At 39.8% G+C, this 15989-nt stretch overlaps 3 protein-coding genes and 3 non-coding genes across 17 annotated transcripts in view; 1 reads left to right on the top strand and 5 right to left on the bottom strand.

Annotated features, from left to right (window-relative positions):
• Positions 1-4522, bottom strand: part of polr3b (polymerase (RNA) III (DNA directed) polypeptide B) — a 31129-nt gene extending 26607 nt beyond the window's left edge. The window contains exons 1-7 of one of the 4 annotated variants that reach the window (XM_086029277.1): positions 4464-4480; positions 3541-3610; positions 3409-3438; positions 2744-2776; positions 2533-2589; positions 2172-2236; positions 869-944 (exon numbers count right to left, since the gene is read on the bottom strand). In XM_086029277.1, the coding sequence (XP_085885403.1) occupies positions 869-944; positions 2172-2224 (129 nt within the window). In that variant the 5' untranslated portion in view covers positions 2225-2236; positions 2533-2589; positions 2744-2776; ... (1 more) ...; positions 3541-3610; positions 4464-4480. Of the gene's footprint in view, positions 1-868; positions 945-2171; positions 2237-2532; positions 2590-2743; positions 2777-3408 lie in introns of all 4 variants that reach the window. The other 3 variants (XM_086029276.1, XM_086029275.1, XM_086029273.1) reach the window with 3 other exon arrangements.
• A 1451-nt stretch (positions 4523-5973) lies between these two features.
• Positions 5974-6045, bottom strand: trnap-agg (transfer RNA proline (anticodon AGG)). The gene has a single exon. It is a non-coding gene; the product is annotated as a tRNA-Pro (tRNA).
• A 236-nt stretch (positions 6046-6281) lies between these two features.
• trnap-ugg (transfer RNA proline (anticodon UGG)) lies at positions 6282-6353 on the bottom strand. Its single transcript has one exon. It is a non-coding gene; the product is annotated as a tRNA-Pro (tRNA).
• A 262-nt stretch (positions 6354-6615) lies between these two features.
• On the top strand, positions 6616-12065 carry setd6 (SET domain containing 6, protein lysine methyltransferase). The gene is made up of 9 exons (XM_086027663.1): positions 6616-6804; positions 7480-7551; positions 7886-8030; positions 8669-8810; positions 9147-9341; positions 9675-9825; positions 9945-10125; positions 10275-10393; positions 11702-12065. The coding sequence occupies exons 1-9, from the start codon at positions 6778-6780 to the stop codon at positions 12011-12013; spliced, it is 1344 nt and encodes a 447-aa protein (XP_085883789.1). The 5' UTR covers positions 6616-6777; the 3' UTR covers positions 12014-12065.
• On the bottom strand, positions 8947-9018 carry trnap-agg (transfer RNA proline (anticodon AGG)). Its single transcript has one exon. It is a non-coding gene; the product is annotated as a tRNA-Pro (tRNA).
• A 367-nt stretch (positions 12066-12432) lies between the features above and the next one.
• The window catches only part of cnot1 (CCR4-NOT transcription complex, subunit 1), a 37466-nt gene continuing 33909 nt past the window's right edge, over positions 12433-15989 (bottom strand). For all 9 annotated transcript variants that reach the window (XM_086027655.1, XM_086027653.1, XM_086027657.1 and 6 more), the window contains exons 45-49: positions 15699-15848; positions 15435-15615; positions 15227-15359; positions 14939-15073; positions 12433-13377 (exon numbers count right to left, since the gene is read on the bottom strand). In XM_086027655.1, the coding sequence (XP_085883781.1) occupies positions 13299-13377; positions 14939-15073; positions 15227-15359; positions 15435-15615; positions 15699-15848 (678 nt within the window). In that variant the 3' untranslated portion in view covers positions 12433-13298. The remainder of the gene's footprint in view (positions 13378-14938; positions 15074-15226; positions 15360-15434; positions 15616-15698; positions 15849-15989) is intronic.

Raw genomic sequence — 15989 nt, 5'->3', positions numbered from 1 at the left:
CAGAACTCCATCACAATAACTTGGGGCAACAGCGCCCCTATTGACCACTCCTTGAAAATGCAGGTTGCACGTTCACATAGCCCTGAGGCAGTAACATGCTTTATGCTTTATGTTTAAAACACTTTAAAAATAGGATTTATTATCAATATAGTTTGGAAAAAAATAATAGCTGTAAACAAAAACAAATGATTCGAGCATAAGAGGAAATTGAGTATTGAGCTAGAAATAACGTTGGATATGTGTTGTTTTCAAGATGAGTATTGAGTATATGGAGTATTTTAGGGCCACACTGAGAAGAAAAGATTTAGACCACAATATTAAAGTTGGAATTTTAGAGGAAAAAAAGGAAATTCAAAGTTTATATTCATAATGTGAAGAGAATAATAAGAAAAAAGGTTTATTTGTGTATTTGAATTGTTTAACCATATTTAGAAGATTATAAACACTGCCAGAATATCAAGACATTTTTCAAGAAAAATATTTTAGAAGTAATTTTTTTGTGTTTACATTTTCGAGTTTAAAATATATTAAGTATGAAGTATACATTAAGATGAAAAGTCATAGCGTGCTAGAGAAAAGTTGGATATTTTCAGGGAAAAAAATTTGATATTTTCTAGATTAAAGTAGTAATACCAGAATAAACACATATTATTGTATTTTCTCATAGTGAGATTAATTTTCTTTTCGGGGTGGTACTGCTTTGTACTTAGGCATTCACATACATCGGAACATTTTCTTCATGGTATTAAAAGAAAATGTCACAGATCATTATTAAACATGACAAGTATTGGCCTTTTTAAATAACAGTATCCCCAAACATACAATATTTGTATATTGTGTACAAAGTGTTACAAGGTAGTTGGTTCACCTCATGAGGGGAGACTGGCCGGGTCACATTGAAGCTCTCTTCTACATCGGGCATGCCAATGTAGATATTGAGGTATCTGCAAGAATAAAGGGACATTAAACGGAGCACGGTGTTCAAAGATTGAGCAGGTCACCAGAAATATCAAGGAGTGGAAATTGATTTGGAGATAAACTGGCAAATAAATACCATAAAATACAATTCCATTTCATTTATATAGCGCACAGCTAGAGCTGTAACAAAGCACAAAGCACTACAAACAGTAGACAATAAAAGGCCGTAATACACAAGTATTCATAAATATAGATATAATTAATATATTATATAAATAAAAATATATATAAATAAAAAATATATAAATAAAAAAATATATAAACAAATAAAGGCAATAAATTAACATAAAACACAATTGACACCTGGAGAAGAGCCGAAAATTTCAGGTCTGATCAAAAGCCAGAGAATACAAATGTGTCTTCGACCGGGTTTTAAAATGGACAGAGAGGGGGCTTGCCTAACATCCAATGGGAGGTCATTCCAAAGGGAAGGACCGGCAGTCGAAAAGGCTTGATCCCTCTGAGGCTCCGCTTGGTCCTCGGCACCTCGATCAGCGCCTGGTCCGCAGACCTGAGGCTGCCGGATGGTGCGTAGGAGTGGAGGAGCTCAGAGAGGTACGCCGGGGCGAGGCCATTTAATGATTTATAGACGAATAGGAGGATCATAAATCGAACCCTGAAATGCTCTGGGAGCCAGTGAAGGGAGGCCAGAATTGGTGTTATATGCTCCATCTTCCGAGATCCAGTTAGTAGGCGGGCATCAGCATTTTGGACCAACTGGAGACGTTTGAGGGAGGACTGGCTGACTCCAAAATAAAGTGCATTACAGTAATCTAGCAGCGATGTAACAAAGGCATGGATGACTGTTTCTAAGTGCTGATGGGAAAGGAGGGGCTTTACCTTAGCCAACAGTCTAAGGTGAAAGAAGCTCGACTTTACAACAGCGCTGATTTGCTGGTCCAATTTACGATCGCTGTTCCCTTTTAAAACCCAATTTTAAGACTGTAGAAAGTATCTATAAAAAATACAAAATTATGATATTGGGATAGGCCAGACTACCACGATTTTGATAAATCAAGTATCAGTACAAGAACTGTCCTGAGATATGGGATCACCAGCTGGTTCGGTTAGTGAAAGAATCTGATCTTTAGATTAATACAAATCAAGTAAAAGGTCATTGGTATGTCCACATCTTGAATATTGTCAAGATATGTCACTGTGCATCTTATTAGCCTTCTAGTTATGTGACTTACTTGATGTACCACATCGGGTCTGCATCACTTGTTATCTTCTCGTTGGCGCTCATGATTTTCTTGATCTGTGGAGCGGGATGTTGAGATTGTACATTACAGGCTAAGGGACACACATGCATGGACACACACATTTATGGGCACACACTCACCAATGGTTGTTCAAGACAGAAACAGACGCGCACGCACACACACACACACCGATCCACACACATTTAGATGGACGGAAACACACACAGACGGATGGACATACATACATACATACACAGACACACACACACACACACAGCACACATTTTCACTCACACACATATTTACGAACACACACACACATGCAATGCTGACTGGCTGGCTTGGGTTTTACCTCCACATTGATGAAATAGTTGAATGAGTCGATGTGCTGTTTCACCAAGCCTTTCACCTTAAAAACAAACGCCAGAAATTGAGGTCTTTTAAATGTGACACCACACTGTTATTTGGAAAAATTGCATTATGCTTATTGGTGAGCATACATGTGCTAAGGGTCATTCAAATACAAAATAAAAGGTAGACACTGGCAGGTCTGTGTGTTATACCTTCAAGAAGGCAGGCAACAGCTTCCATTTTTCCTGTTTAACAGACATAAAACAAGTTGAAGCACGCCATCCTTTTATCAACCAGATGTCTTTGTCAGTAAATTGAAGTTAAAAACGCTATACTGGATGAGTATGGCTTTAAAATGAATGAATGAAAACGACATGGTGGAATCATGATGGGTCCACATCAGACACGGGTCGCAGACAACACCCTTTCAAATACACTCCTTTCATAATTTGCAAATGCAATAACTGATTTGAGGCGCTATGCAAACAGATAAGAGTTGTAGTTTGTTTTTGTTTTTCATTTAAACAAGCTGAAGTTTGGCGTTTCAAACGAGTTTTGATTGACACATAGATATCAAGTGATATGATAATCATTAGTGTTGGACTGGAGTGATCATTTTTGAAGTATGCGTGGACGATAGGTGTAAAAGAGGTTAAATAATGTCATTATTTGCGTATTGGTCTTCTCTATGGGAACTTAGAATGCAGGTAAGACCGCATTCATAAAATTAGTTGACTTGGGACTTCACTTATCACCGGATTTTACTCGACTTGCCTAAGACAAAACGACTTGGTAGTTTGATGTGTGTGACTCGATCCCATCCCTGCATATTTGACTTGAACTCGTGGTGTCAACATGTCGGCGTGTTTAGACTTACCGCTACAGTGTTGACAGGAGCCGCCAGTTCCTGCTGGGACATGTTACAAAACTCGCCTCCAAGCAACTCCATTCTGACTTTAAGTATCTTTAAATTAGATACATATATTTGTAGTTTATTTTAAACTCTTACCCATTTTTTTGTGTTGATTTGCTGTCGGAAGTCAATGTAGCATGCCTCCAATTGTGTGTTTCACTGTAACCTTTCCGTAAAGATAGCGAAATAGAAAAAAAAAATTCCGTCATAAGTAAAGTACTGGACCACTAAAGATGAAAACGGTTAGAAAATAATTCACTGTCATTTCGCATTTAATAAATAATTTTAGATTTTAATTCGATTAAAAAACACAACAATAAAATCCAATATTAATGTCTTTATTTTTCGCCGCCAGTCTTGTGTTTCACTGTCAGACCTCCGGGTGGAACTTCCAAAGAATAGTTGATGTTAAACTACAAATTTAAAGACGTACATTCGAAATATATCAACAAATAATAAACTGTCATTTCGCATTTAACTGAACAACTTCAGACATTAATCTGTCCAAAATAAGCCAATCAAAACCGATATTGTTTGGTTCACCGGCCCAATCCTAATACCGACACTTGTATCTTACGGTCTTCGCAGAAGTGCACACATAATCGAGATGCACGAAGAGTTCGAGGACGCAGGGTACACAAGTGTACAAATATTGCAGAATTGGGACACTTGGTGCAACGTCATTAATTTATGCGTCATGCTGCGTCGACGAGCATGGCGGCATGCGTTGTTGTTGTGGAAATGTTGCTGTTTAAAATGTATTAAAACTTTAGTAAAGTAGTAGTAAAGTCAAATTCGGGCTCGGTCTTCCTGTTGATGGGAGCTATGGCTCCATTATTTTGACTATTTGCGGCTCTTGCACGAGATGCAGCGCATGCGCAAAAGGTTGCTAAGTACGGCAGCTACATTAAAACAAAATACGTAGGTAACTGTAATGGTTCAACAGTGACTTTAAAACATCTATTAACAACTGAACATATTTACAAATGAAAAACTTTGTAATACTTCGATTAATTTACACATAATTTGTTTACGGCACAGGTACAGGAAGTCCACCGAATGTCGTCAGTTTCCCACTATTTTGGTTAATTCCGCAATGAATTGTGGATAATATGCCTCGGCTGAGGGGCCAAGGATGTCGACTTCGACGAAGTGCGGAGCAAGGTCGCAAAGTGGGCGGGGCGACAGAGCATTTGGCACTCCTACACTCCGCGGGAACTTGCAAGTGAAGGCTGCAAGGGTGGATATTGGGATTGGGCCCTCCTGCCTCGTTCAATCAAGAATATTACCACAGCAAAATTAATATTATTTGACATGTGATTTGAATAAATTAAAACGTGGGTTTTACAAAAATGTAACTAAAAGCCTTACCTTAAATTACCTGGCTTTACAGCCTTTGCCACCGTTTGTTCACTATTAGACCTCCGTGTAGCGAGAAAGCGAATCAAAAGTTCCGCTTTTGATACTAACAAAAAACTAATGTAAAAGAATATGTTTTGTTTCAGTATATCATATATTGTGACTCTAATGAAATCCTACACGATCAAACAAAGACAATTAACAAAAATTAAATTTGTAACATTTCATAGATACTTAATTAATCCAGTGAATCTGAATACCCTTGTATTACTATATGTAATACAAAACCAACAATGTTCAAACAAAACAAAGACCAGCATAAAAAGGGATTAAAATATTTCTTTCTCTAATAAAGAAAAAAAAATGCGTACAAAGAAGGAAGTACAATATTGACAGTGAATTTTAATATCTACATTCAAATTCGTAAACTTGGTGATGTGGCAAAGTTTATTAAGCATGTTTATATGTTACTGTTGCAACACATATGTTTATGTGTTATAGTTCCAATGCACATTAGTTTTGAAGGGCAAAATAAAGACATTAAAATAATTCAATTATAGAACTTACGGTGGGCGACTGGTTAGCATGTCCGCCTCACAGTTCATAGTTCATGGGTTCGATCCCGTCTCCGGCCTCCCTGTGTGGAGTTTGCATGTTCTCCCCGTGCCTGCGTGGGTTTTCTCCGGGTACTCCGGTTTCCTCCCGCATTCCAAAAACATGCATGGTAAGTTGATTGGACTCTCTAAATTGCCCCTTGGTGTGATTGTGAGTGCGAGTCGTTGTTTGTCTTTGTGTGCCCTGCGTTTGGCTGACAACCAATTCAAGGTGTCCCCTGCCTACTGCCCGAAGACGGCTGGGATAGGCTCCAGCACGTCCCGCGACCCTTGTAAGGATAAGCGGTATTGATAATGGATGGATGGAATTTACTGCATGTCAAAATGCCTATAATATAATGATTGTATTCTACAGTTCTACATGAATAATGAGTTCAACTTGAGAGGTAGAATATGGATGATAATACTACAGGGTTTTAGTGCCTTCGTTATGTATGTAATATTGATTTATTTTAGCTTTTAGAGTCTGCATTTTCGCCAATTTCAAGCCAGTTTTGTGTGCACATCATAGCTTGAGACCAATAATCCACATATCACAATACACCCCTAAAAGAGAGGGCTCGTCCGGGATTTGAACCCGGGACCTCTCGCACCCTAAGCGAGAATCATACCCCTAGACCAACGAGCCACATCTTTAAGATGCAGAGTCTACATTCAAATTCACAAACTTGGTGATGTGGCAAAGTTTAAGACTGCGAAACAGCGCCCTCTGTCAGGTGACAGGTAGACATTACATTTTATGATGCACGTAACATTTCCGGTGCTGACATCTCGACATTTTGGGGTGCCTTTGTTGCTATTCTAAGAATTTGAAGCGAGCAAGCCAATTACAGAAAAACACAAATTAATAGGTAAAGAAAAGATGGGCTCGTCCGGGATTTGAACCCGGGACCTCTCGCACCCAAAGCGAGAATCATACCCCTAGACCAACGAGCCACAACACTAAATCAGAATTAATGTATTTATAACCAAATTACAACGACATTTCATTTATAACATTGTGAAATCGAAATTAAATGTGGTGTGCGTGCGTTGTCGTGAAGCTTATCGGTGGTAACCTACTAGTCATTTTCAGGGTCATATTTGTTGTATTAAAGTCGAGTTCAAATATTGACAATTTCTTAACGGTGCAAATTATAATAACCCTTACTTTTCATTTACTGGTAATAGGCTATAATAAAATGCTGCTTTGCTCGAACGACATTTTGAGTTTGCTTTGTCGAGCTCGAGTAGTCTGCCTGCCCTGCTAGTCCTTTCCGGGTCTGCTCCAGTCTCCACTTGCTTGAGTTACTCAGCCATGAACCGCGAAGCTATTTAAAATCCACTTTGCCGCTTGACAGGATTCATTAAACAGCAGAAAATGGCATCTGAAGCTAAACGACCCAAGGTTCGGTTTTGTCAGCTCGATTTAGTTTATGATAATGTAATGTTGCGGTGCAACGAATGAACGTACCGTACATGAAAATAGCTATGTAGTTTACACGTGCTACGGCGATAACTAGCTTATTAACTAACTACTAATACTACATATTTTCTGATTGTATTATGCTAGCGTAAGGTAGTTATATAGGAAGAATGTATATTAAGTAACATTAAAAGTCTAAACCATCCCTACTGTAATTTATCTGGCATTTAGCCAACCACGTCGGAAGCTAACTTGGATTGTGTGCGTTGCCGTTGAGACGTGTTTTCACAAAACTTTATTGTCAAATAATGAACTACAAACAACAACAACAATGGCTGATTTCTTGTACTCTCCCAGTCTGATACCAAAAAATATTGAGTTTGGCATATATATATATATATATATATATATATATATATATATATATATATATATATATATATATATATATATATATATATATATATATATATATATATATATATATATATATATATATATATATATATATATATATATATATATATATATATATATATATATATATATATATATATATATATATATATATATATATATATATATATATATATATATATATATATATATATATATATATATATATATATATATATATATATATCCTCTACTGTGCAGATGGATGACGATGCTTCCCTGCAGAACTTCCTCCGGTGGTGCGACAATGTGGGTCTAGTGCTCAGCACTAAGGTACGTCCCCAACAGTGATTGAGCCAAAGCACATATTTTTCATTTTTTTTAAATTCTCACGGTGCACCACCAAATAAAAGTGTCGCAGTAAATAGATATACAGGTTAATTATGTGTGCTTTCTACAATCAAATGGAAGAGCATTGAATTGTTCTACCTGTCACTATAGGTCACAGGCATAGATGGTTGAACAAAGATGGTAAATACAGATTGTAGTAAATTAAGAATTTTTGGACCATTGAAGTGAAATTGGATGATTTCCCGCAACATATTAGGTGATCTCTCATGGCAAAGTGGTTGAGGATATTAATCGATCATTTTAATTGTGTATGCAGGTGCAAGTGAGCAAAGATGGCGTGGTGGCTGACTATGGGATGTTAGCTCAGGACGACATTGAGGAAGGCGAGGTGTTGTTCACAATCCCCAGATCGGCTCTTCTTCATCAGGGGACGACACACGTCGCAACCCTGCTGGAGCAAGGTAACTACTGCAACATGTAGTGTGCCTCCACTATATCACAGTTCATCAATCGCCCTCACTATTTTGCAGATTTTCCTGCAATCATTTGTTATGGGGTTTTACTAGGGCTGAACAATTGAATCACAATGTAGTATAAAGCAATTTTGAAAGAAAAAAAAAGATGTATTTCGGTTGGCCAGTTCTTTGGTAAATTAACAACCCTAATTGAAGTAGTAACCGTTCATATGAATTGATGGTTCGTTTGGCTTTATTTTAGCATAAGCCCAATTTATTAGACCAAAGTATTTATGTTTTATAAATGTGATGTTATTCATTGTAATACATTTTCATTGATTGCTTCAAGCTTGATTTTTATGAGAAAAGGACCTTGAAAATATATACACGTGCACATATTAAATCGCAATGTTGAGGGGGAAAAAAATGACAATTAGATAATTTTTCAAAATCATTCAGCGCTATTTTTTTTTTACTCTACAGTCACCCCCAATTTATCGTTTTTTTTTTCCTCTGTACTGCCATAGTTTGCATGTGTGAAGGTACACTGCTTGGAAGTCAGACCCAACGGCGGTCCCGGTTTACTGTAATCGGATCACTAGCCTCAGTCAGGCCCAGTTTTAAAGCTCCCATTTCCTCCTCAGAGAAGGTCTCCCTGGAGAGCATGTCAGGTTGGGTGCCCCTCCTGCTGGCTCTGCTTTATGAATACACCACAGCGCAGTCCAAATGGAAACCATACCTGTCATTATGGACCGACTTCAAGAAGCTAGACCACCCCATGTTCTGGTGAGTAAAAAAACACAAGTATGAAATCCTAAGTTAAAAGAGTTTGACAGAACACCTCGTTTCCGTGCATCCCAGAGAGACCGATTTCAAGTTATAAAGTGTGTCAGAACAGTTCCAAGGAATTAAGTCAAAAGCAGGGCTCGTCCGGGATTTGAACCCGGGACCTCTCGCACCCTAAGCGAGAATCATACCCCTAGACCAACGAGCCAGATGTTATTGTCTCTTAACCATCTGGGGTCAAACATAAAACTTGGTGATGTGGCAAGTGAATGTGCCCTCTGCGTCAAACAGCACCCCCACGTGGTCACAACTAGACATTGCTAATGGTCCATTCAGGTCCAAAGAGGAGCGAGATGGACTATTGCAGGGAACTGGTATACCAGAGGCGGTGGAGAAAGACCTGGCTAACATCCAGAGAGAATACAGGGATGTGGTCCTGCCCTTTATTTCCAAGCATCCTGACATGTGGAACATCCACACGCACACACTGGAGCTGTACACGCAGCTGGTGGCTTTTGTCATGGCCTACAGGTTAGTCAAACATACTCCAAAACTTTTTTTAGTGCTTATTTTGAACACAAAATTCTACTCATGGTATGACACACAAGGCTCGGAGGTACCCAAGCCGAAAAAGGTTGGGAACCACTGGCTTAACGGTTTATAAAGCTGTAATGCAATTTGGTAGCCTGTCTATGGAATTTCACATTGTTTGTTAGCATTAAGCTACGGAGTTTAATAGGGAGAGCTATGTGGTTGTTTTAAACACACAACTTGTAATTCTCTGTTTTATGTTGAGCTTGATAGTAAACTTAAACAAGGGCAAGGGCAATAAAGATCTTGAAGCCTTATTCCCTCCCTCTGTAGTTTCCAAGAGCCACAAGAAGAAGATGAAGAAGAGGATGATGATGAAGATGATGAGAAGGAGGAAAAGGCCACCAATCCACCTATGATGGTTCCCATGGCCGATATACTCAACCACGTGTCCAAGCACAATGCTAATCTGGAGTTCACGCCAGTAAAGACACACTTGTTTAAAGGAGGCACTATGCATTTTTAAAAATGTTTTCCAGGTGTCTTAAGATATCGGTGATATGCCTGAAAGGTTTTTGCTTCTTCTCGGTTCCCCCCACCCAGGACACTTTGAAGATGGTATGTGTGCGTCCCATCAAAAAAGGAGAGGAGGTGTTCAACACGTACGGGCAAATGGCCAACTGGCAGCTGCTGCACATGTACGGTTTCACCCAGTCGCACTCCGACAACGCCGACGACACGGCCGACATCCCTGTCGTCAACCTGCACAAAGCGGCCGCAAGAGGTTCATCTTTTCATGATCATTCCAAGAGCAAATATAGTATGACTCATAAAAAAGAATTTACAAAAATCCACACTATAGTGGAAGCACGAACAATGAGACGCAATATAGCAGGAGAACACTGTATCGTAAAATCATCTTTTTGCTTACAGAGGCGGATGGAGATCAGCAGCTGTTGGAGGAGATGTGGGAGTTGCTCGGGGATAAAGGAGCATTTGTTTTCGGCAAACACGGCTGCCTCACCGATGCGGAGCTACACAGTGTGCTCAAGGTTATACATATAATTCATGCACAAATCCTTTTTTGGACCTAAATTAATACCCAAGAAGAGTGTGAGACCATTTCAGTGGTGAATGCAAGCAAAAACGTTTCAGTACTGTATTGTGTAGTCCTTTTTAGGGCTGCACGATATTGGGAAAAAACATGTGATATGGTTGTTTAATATATAGTTGAATGTATAGCGATATCAATAGTATTGCGATATTTAACATGTGCCTAAAGAAAGGACATTTTTATTATCAAATGAAATCAATTGTTTTTTTCAAGCAGCAAACTAAGCAAGCAAAATTATCTTAGATCATCAATTGTAATTACCTTAGATAATGTTCAACTATTGGATGGCGATGCACATATAAGTTTGTGTCTGACTGGTCAAATTCAAACAAAAGCATACAATTCCATAAGAAACTTTTTGCATGTCTTTGCGATATGCATATTGCATGAGCCAATATCGCGATGTCGATATTTTTTCAATATATTGTGCAGCCTTTGTCCTTTTCACACTGCACTTGGTTTTATATGGTGGTAAACAGAGATGGGCACTTTACCCTATTTTTCTGGTCCGTCCTCCATTCGCAACCTGGGCACCCTTCCGTCATCGTCCCTTCGTCCTTATTCATAAAAATAATCGTCCTCCGACCCCGTCCGTCCTTTTAAAGCACTTCTGTCCTTACATTCTATAAACTGTTCAAGTGTCAAGATAGCATTTAGCCAAGGGGACATCACGTGAATATTTAACATTGTGCTTATAACGCAATATTCTTCTGTTTTATTGCAAAACTTTTGTGTTATAACACAATGAGTTTGTCACTATGCCTGAGTGTGGTATCGCAATAGACTGACTAGCACTTTTCACGCAAGTCAGTCTATTGCTTTTAGCACTCTGAAATCACTGCTCCATCCCCTCTTAACTGTTGGATGCGCCTTGTGACATCACCCAGATGACACTCTCAAAGTGAACAGTTTTTAGTTCTAGACCTTGCTAAGTGCAGTGTGAAATAACCTAAAGAGCAAGAAAAAAAAATCAGTGTGAAAGCATTTCAGTAGTCAGTGAAAAAATGTCAGTAATCAGTAAGAGAATCCTTTCAGTAGTGTACTGTATGTGAGTGAATACTTACAGTAGTGTGTGAGCAAAAAATGAGTACTGTGAGAGCATGTTAGTAGTTTAAGTGAATAGTTTCACTAGTGAGTGTGACAGTGTGACAGTAGTTTATGCGAGCAAGAACATTTTTTAAAAAATGTGAGCGTATGTAAAAGGTCATTCGGAGTATGCATTGGTGTGTGGTGTGGGTGGTTTCAGGTGCTGTGCATGTCCAGGAAGGAGTTCTTGGAGTTTAAAAACAATGACGGATGGGAGGAGGATGAAGATGAGATGATTTCTCAGGCGTTCTCCAATGACGGGCTCTCGGGACTACAAACCAAGTGGAAGTGGCTCATTCATGAAGCAGCGCGTCTGACCGTGAAGGGCTATCCCGATGTGGGCCGGGACCAGGACCTGATGGAGGACCAGGCTTCACTAGAGAGACTGAACAGCAGGCAGAGAAATGCACTTGAGGTCCGATATGGACAGAAAAGCATCCTGGACAAAGTCATGGAGCTCACAAAGTCATGAATGTGAAACCTTTTCTCCTGTGCAACATTCATCAATTAAAGTTACATCGTAATATCCATGTAACTTACTTGTTTGGGAAGAAAAAAAACAAACATTTTACCACTCCCACATGCTTTAAACATAGTTTAAGTTATTTTTTAAAAGTTGAACACCACACCCATCAATACTTGTGATTCTGCAACTGCAGATTCGCTAATTTTGACCATTTGGGGCGGGCGGCTGTGGCTGATAGTAGCTCCTGAGTGAGTGTTTTAGTTTTACTCTTTTGGCATTTCATAAGCAGCTAAAAAAGTACAATGACAACTGTGGCTTTTCTTTCCCACATTCAAGTGCATTACAGTAAATAGGTATATTATATGACCCCCCCATTGTCCTAGCATTTTATAAATGAAAGCTAATTATGAGACACTACAATCATGTTTTGCAGTTTGAATGCTTTATTAACTGTATGTACGCATACTGCAATTAAGTAGCAAGAACTAAAGGCAAACTAGAAAGGACTACAAAATACACATGGACCAATACATTTACAAAACATTCAAAATGTTACAAAATGGGCTGTATTGGTCCTTCTGTTGTTCTTCAATTTGAATCTTTGTACAAATTGTCAAGATACAAGGTCAACCATTTTCACTTTGCACAATTTTACAAGTGCCAGGGAGAGAGACGTGTCCACACCACCCGTCAGTAAACCATCAGTATAGTATCTCCATCCGACACCAAAAACACGAGCCCCTCCCCCGGGAATTGAAATTACATCTTCAGGTCCATTTAAGGACAGGAAAAAAACCAAAAATAAAGAAAACATTTTTTTCTTCAATCGTTTTTAGCTTTCAGCCTCAGAGCAAACAAAGTGAAGGGCAAAAAGGATTTGTGAGAGGGAAGCAAACCAAAAACTTTGGTAGAGTGAAATGATGAAATTATGTTCAGATGTTTTTTTTTTTTAAATGTCTTTTTTTTTTTCCTTTTTCATGTCAGTGTACGATTGATACGACATGTTCCCCACTCTACACTTATCAACTCTCCCTTCCCCCCCATTATTTACATCAAAGCATCAAAAAAGTATTTAAACAGCATTTCTCACATCCATTATTTCCTTCTAGACTCAGCTCCAAAAGGGATAAAAAAAAAATGTAAATCTTCAGAACCTGGAGCAGTAGTCCTTAAGTCCACATTTCTCAACAAAGACTGTGGTTGCCAGTTTATCCAGTGCTGCCAACAGTGAAGGGGGAGGTGCGTACGTGTGTGTTCTCTCTCGAGGGCTACAAGCTGAATGTGAGCCAGGCTAGCTGGCACCGGTTCCTTCCATCACCTGCTGAGCCTGCTTCTGACCCATGCAGCACTGAGCCACCGACTGGAACAACCTGACAAGGACAGGGGGACATTTTCAGCATATGGAAGCCAACAGGCAGTGCTGAGAGGTAACAAAGTACAGTGGGAACTTGATTTAACATCCCCAGAGCCAAGAGATGGAAAATAGTTTCTAGTCCACTTAAAACACCCCTTCTAAAGCAGCTGTTTAAATCTGGTAGTTCCAGAATTGGCCGCAATCGGTGCAGCACCAGTAAACAGCACTGTGGCAGCATCAACAGGGACTGGTCACGTGTTTATGGGATGCGCTGCTCACTTAGAATAGACTTAAAGTAGACAAGAGCAGGCTAAAACAAAATTGAGGATTTGGCAGCCATGTTGGCAGGGCTGACTTCCCATCAAATGCAATGGATGGACATGTCAACTCGGGCTGAACGATTATGGAAAATAATCTAATTGAGATTTTTTTTTTATCCAAATAATTGTGATTGTGACAAGAGTTCAATGTTTTTTCCTAAGGTACTTTCTAATGTATTTTTCAACAACTAATCTTTATTACAACAATTAGAGGTATATAGTTACTAGATATTTTGATGTGCAGTTTGGTAAGCGTTCGCCATAATTCTGCCACACAAGTGTGGTGTAAACATAAATATAGTATAAACTATACTGTAAACGCAAGTGCAGAATACAACAAAAAAAACAAATCAGTATCTTTGCCACTTCCTACACATCACTGTTTCATGAAAATGTAAATGCAGATTGCACTTCTTGAATCACTCAACTTAACATGTAGACGGATAAATAAAACAAACGTGGAAAATTAAAGCTTACCTGATCTCCAGTTAGTAACATCACACACGCTACCTGATGGGAAAAGTAAAATGATGCCTACACGTAATATCAAGTGCCAGCGGGCATTACCACTCGGCGGCTTCTCAACATCTTTTCGTCTGTCTTTTGGGTGGAAACATGCGTCCTAATTCATCCTCTTAATATTTGACCGCTTGGCAACTTTTCATGGATGTGTTTTTATTTGTCGTGGCTAAAGGAGCTGCACACTCACGTCTGTGTGTGCTCAAACTTCATGCACACAAATCGAAGTCTACGGTGGCACGCACAGACGCCATGGGAGACACTCTCACACACATGCTGAGACACACAACGGCAGCCAAGACCTCACAAAATAAACAGTGTTTTTTTTCCCCCAAACGCTTGAAGTTTTAACCATGGAAGGTGAAAAGGATCAATCATGCTGTAACCGCGGCTGAGTTAGCTAAGCGTTTGATGAATGCGCATCCGCCCCTCAATAAAGTAATGACCATTTAAACCGCAGCCTTTGCAATTACATAACTGTGTTTTCTCAAATTGCGATTATATTGAAAATGCAATTAATCGTTGAGCCCTAATGCCAACCATGTTGGCAGAGGCCAACAGACCCCCAAAAAGTAGTAGAAAGCATTACACTGGTGTAGACACACAGCTCAAAAGGAGCATGGTAACATCATACATTTATTTCTGCTCACGGTCATAACTTTCCTCTGAAGGAAACCATAACTACAATGTGGCCCATGACCCCCCAAAAAAGGTTTGACACCCCTGAGCTAAACGTACTTTTCAATCTCAGGGGCACAGTGCACAAAGTCATGGCTCCAGAACTTGAAGGCGGGGTTCTTGATGAGCTCGATGAAGGTGATGAGGAGACCCCATGGGTGAGGCCGGTTCACAATCAGCCTCTCCAACAGGACCCTGTGTAAGAGCAGCCGTTTAAGCAGTTGAATTTGTTCTGTGACCAAACCCGTAACAATTCAATCAGATATCAACTCAATTATCCCAACTGAAATGCATTTATTCATTTCTTGATGTGAATGTGCCCACACATGAGGCAGTAGGTAAACTGACCTGGTGATCTGCTCCTGGATGGCCTCAGTGTTTGCTTCGGCAAACAGATAGAGCATGGTGCAGCTGAAGTAATGCGTGTGGCTGTTTGGGTAGCGCAGCTGATTGGCGATGGCATTCAAGAACAAGTACCGTCCTGTAAAGCAGCACATGCATGTTCAGTGTCATCTTTATTACCGCCCAGCCATCTTCGTGCATGCAGCCAAGTTACCTTCAGTGTCCAGGTCCACAGCCAGGTTTTGGAAGATGTCCATGTGTGCAGAGTGGGTGATGGTGCTCATGGAGGGCGTGCTGCCCTTATTGTGGATGTGCGCGATGGCCTGCGTGCCCACATACAACACTAATGCGTTTATGAGCTGGATGTTGTAGCGGTTTCCTGGCTCGTTCGAAACCTGACAGACAAAGAGAGATTTTTAGACTTCCAATAGCGCAATCCTAAACAAAAACAAAAAAAACAACAACGAAAAACAATTACCTGTAGATTGCTGCGCAGCTCTGAGAGGAAAGTGACTGGTGAACGTGTTTTAAGATACGAGTCCAGATCCTTCTTGAACTGGGAAGGCATGACGGCAGTGAAGTTGGTGAGGATGCGAGGAGCGATGTTGATCTCACTCAGCATGTCCACCTGCACATGACGTCACAGACACTCATCAAATGCAGGCAAAAACATCATTGTGGAGTAGCCAAGCCAACTACTCTGTAAATTTCTAGTGTGCATCTGCTATTGGTCTGTCTTCTGCATGTGTGTGCGTGTGAGAATGCCTAC

This window comes from Filicampus tigris, chromosome 4 (assembly GCF_054856515.1).
Source record: "Filicampus tigris isolate MCC_2025a chromosome 4, RoL_Ftig_1.0, whole genome shotgun sequence".
NCBI classification, from domain to species: Eukaryota; Metazoa; Chordata; class Actinopteri; order Syngnathiformes; family Syngnathidae; genus Filicampus; species Filicampus tigris.
Note: the sequence above shows the minus strand (reverse complement) of the source record. Positions and strands in the feature narration are given on the sequence as shown.

What these genes read in the sequence shown, in the direction of transcription:
- setd6 (XM_086027663.1), top strand. Translation starts at nt 6,778, where the DNA reads ATGGCATCTGAAGCTAAACGACCCAAG. An exon ending in CGCAACCCTGCTGGAGCAAG is followed by an intron (nt 8,031 to 8,668) that starts GTAACTACTGCA and finishes TTTCCTCCTCAG; the next exon opens with AGAAGGTCTCCCTGGAGAGC. An exon ending in CTAATCTGGAGTTCACGCCA is followed by an intron (nt 9,826 to 9,944) that starts GTAAAGACACAC and finishes CCCCCCACCCAG; the next exon opens with GACACTTTGAAGATGGTATG.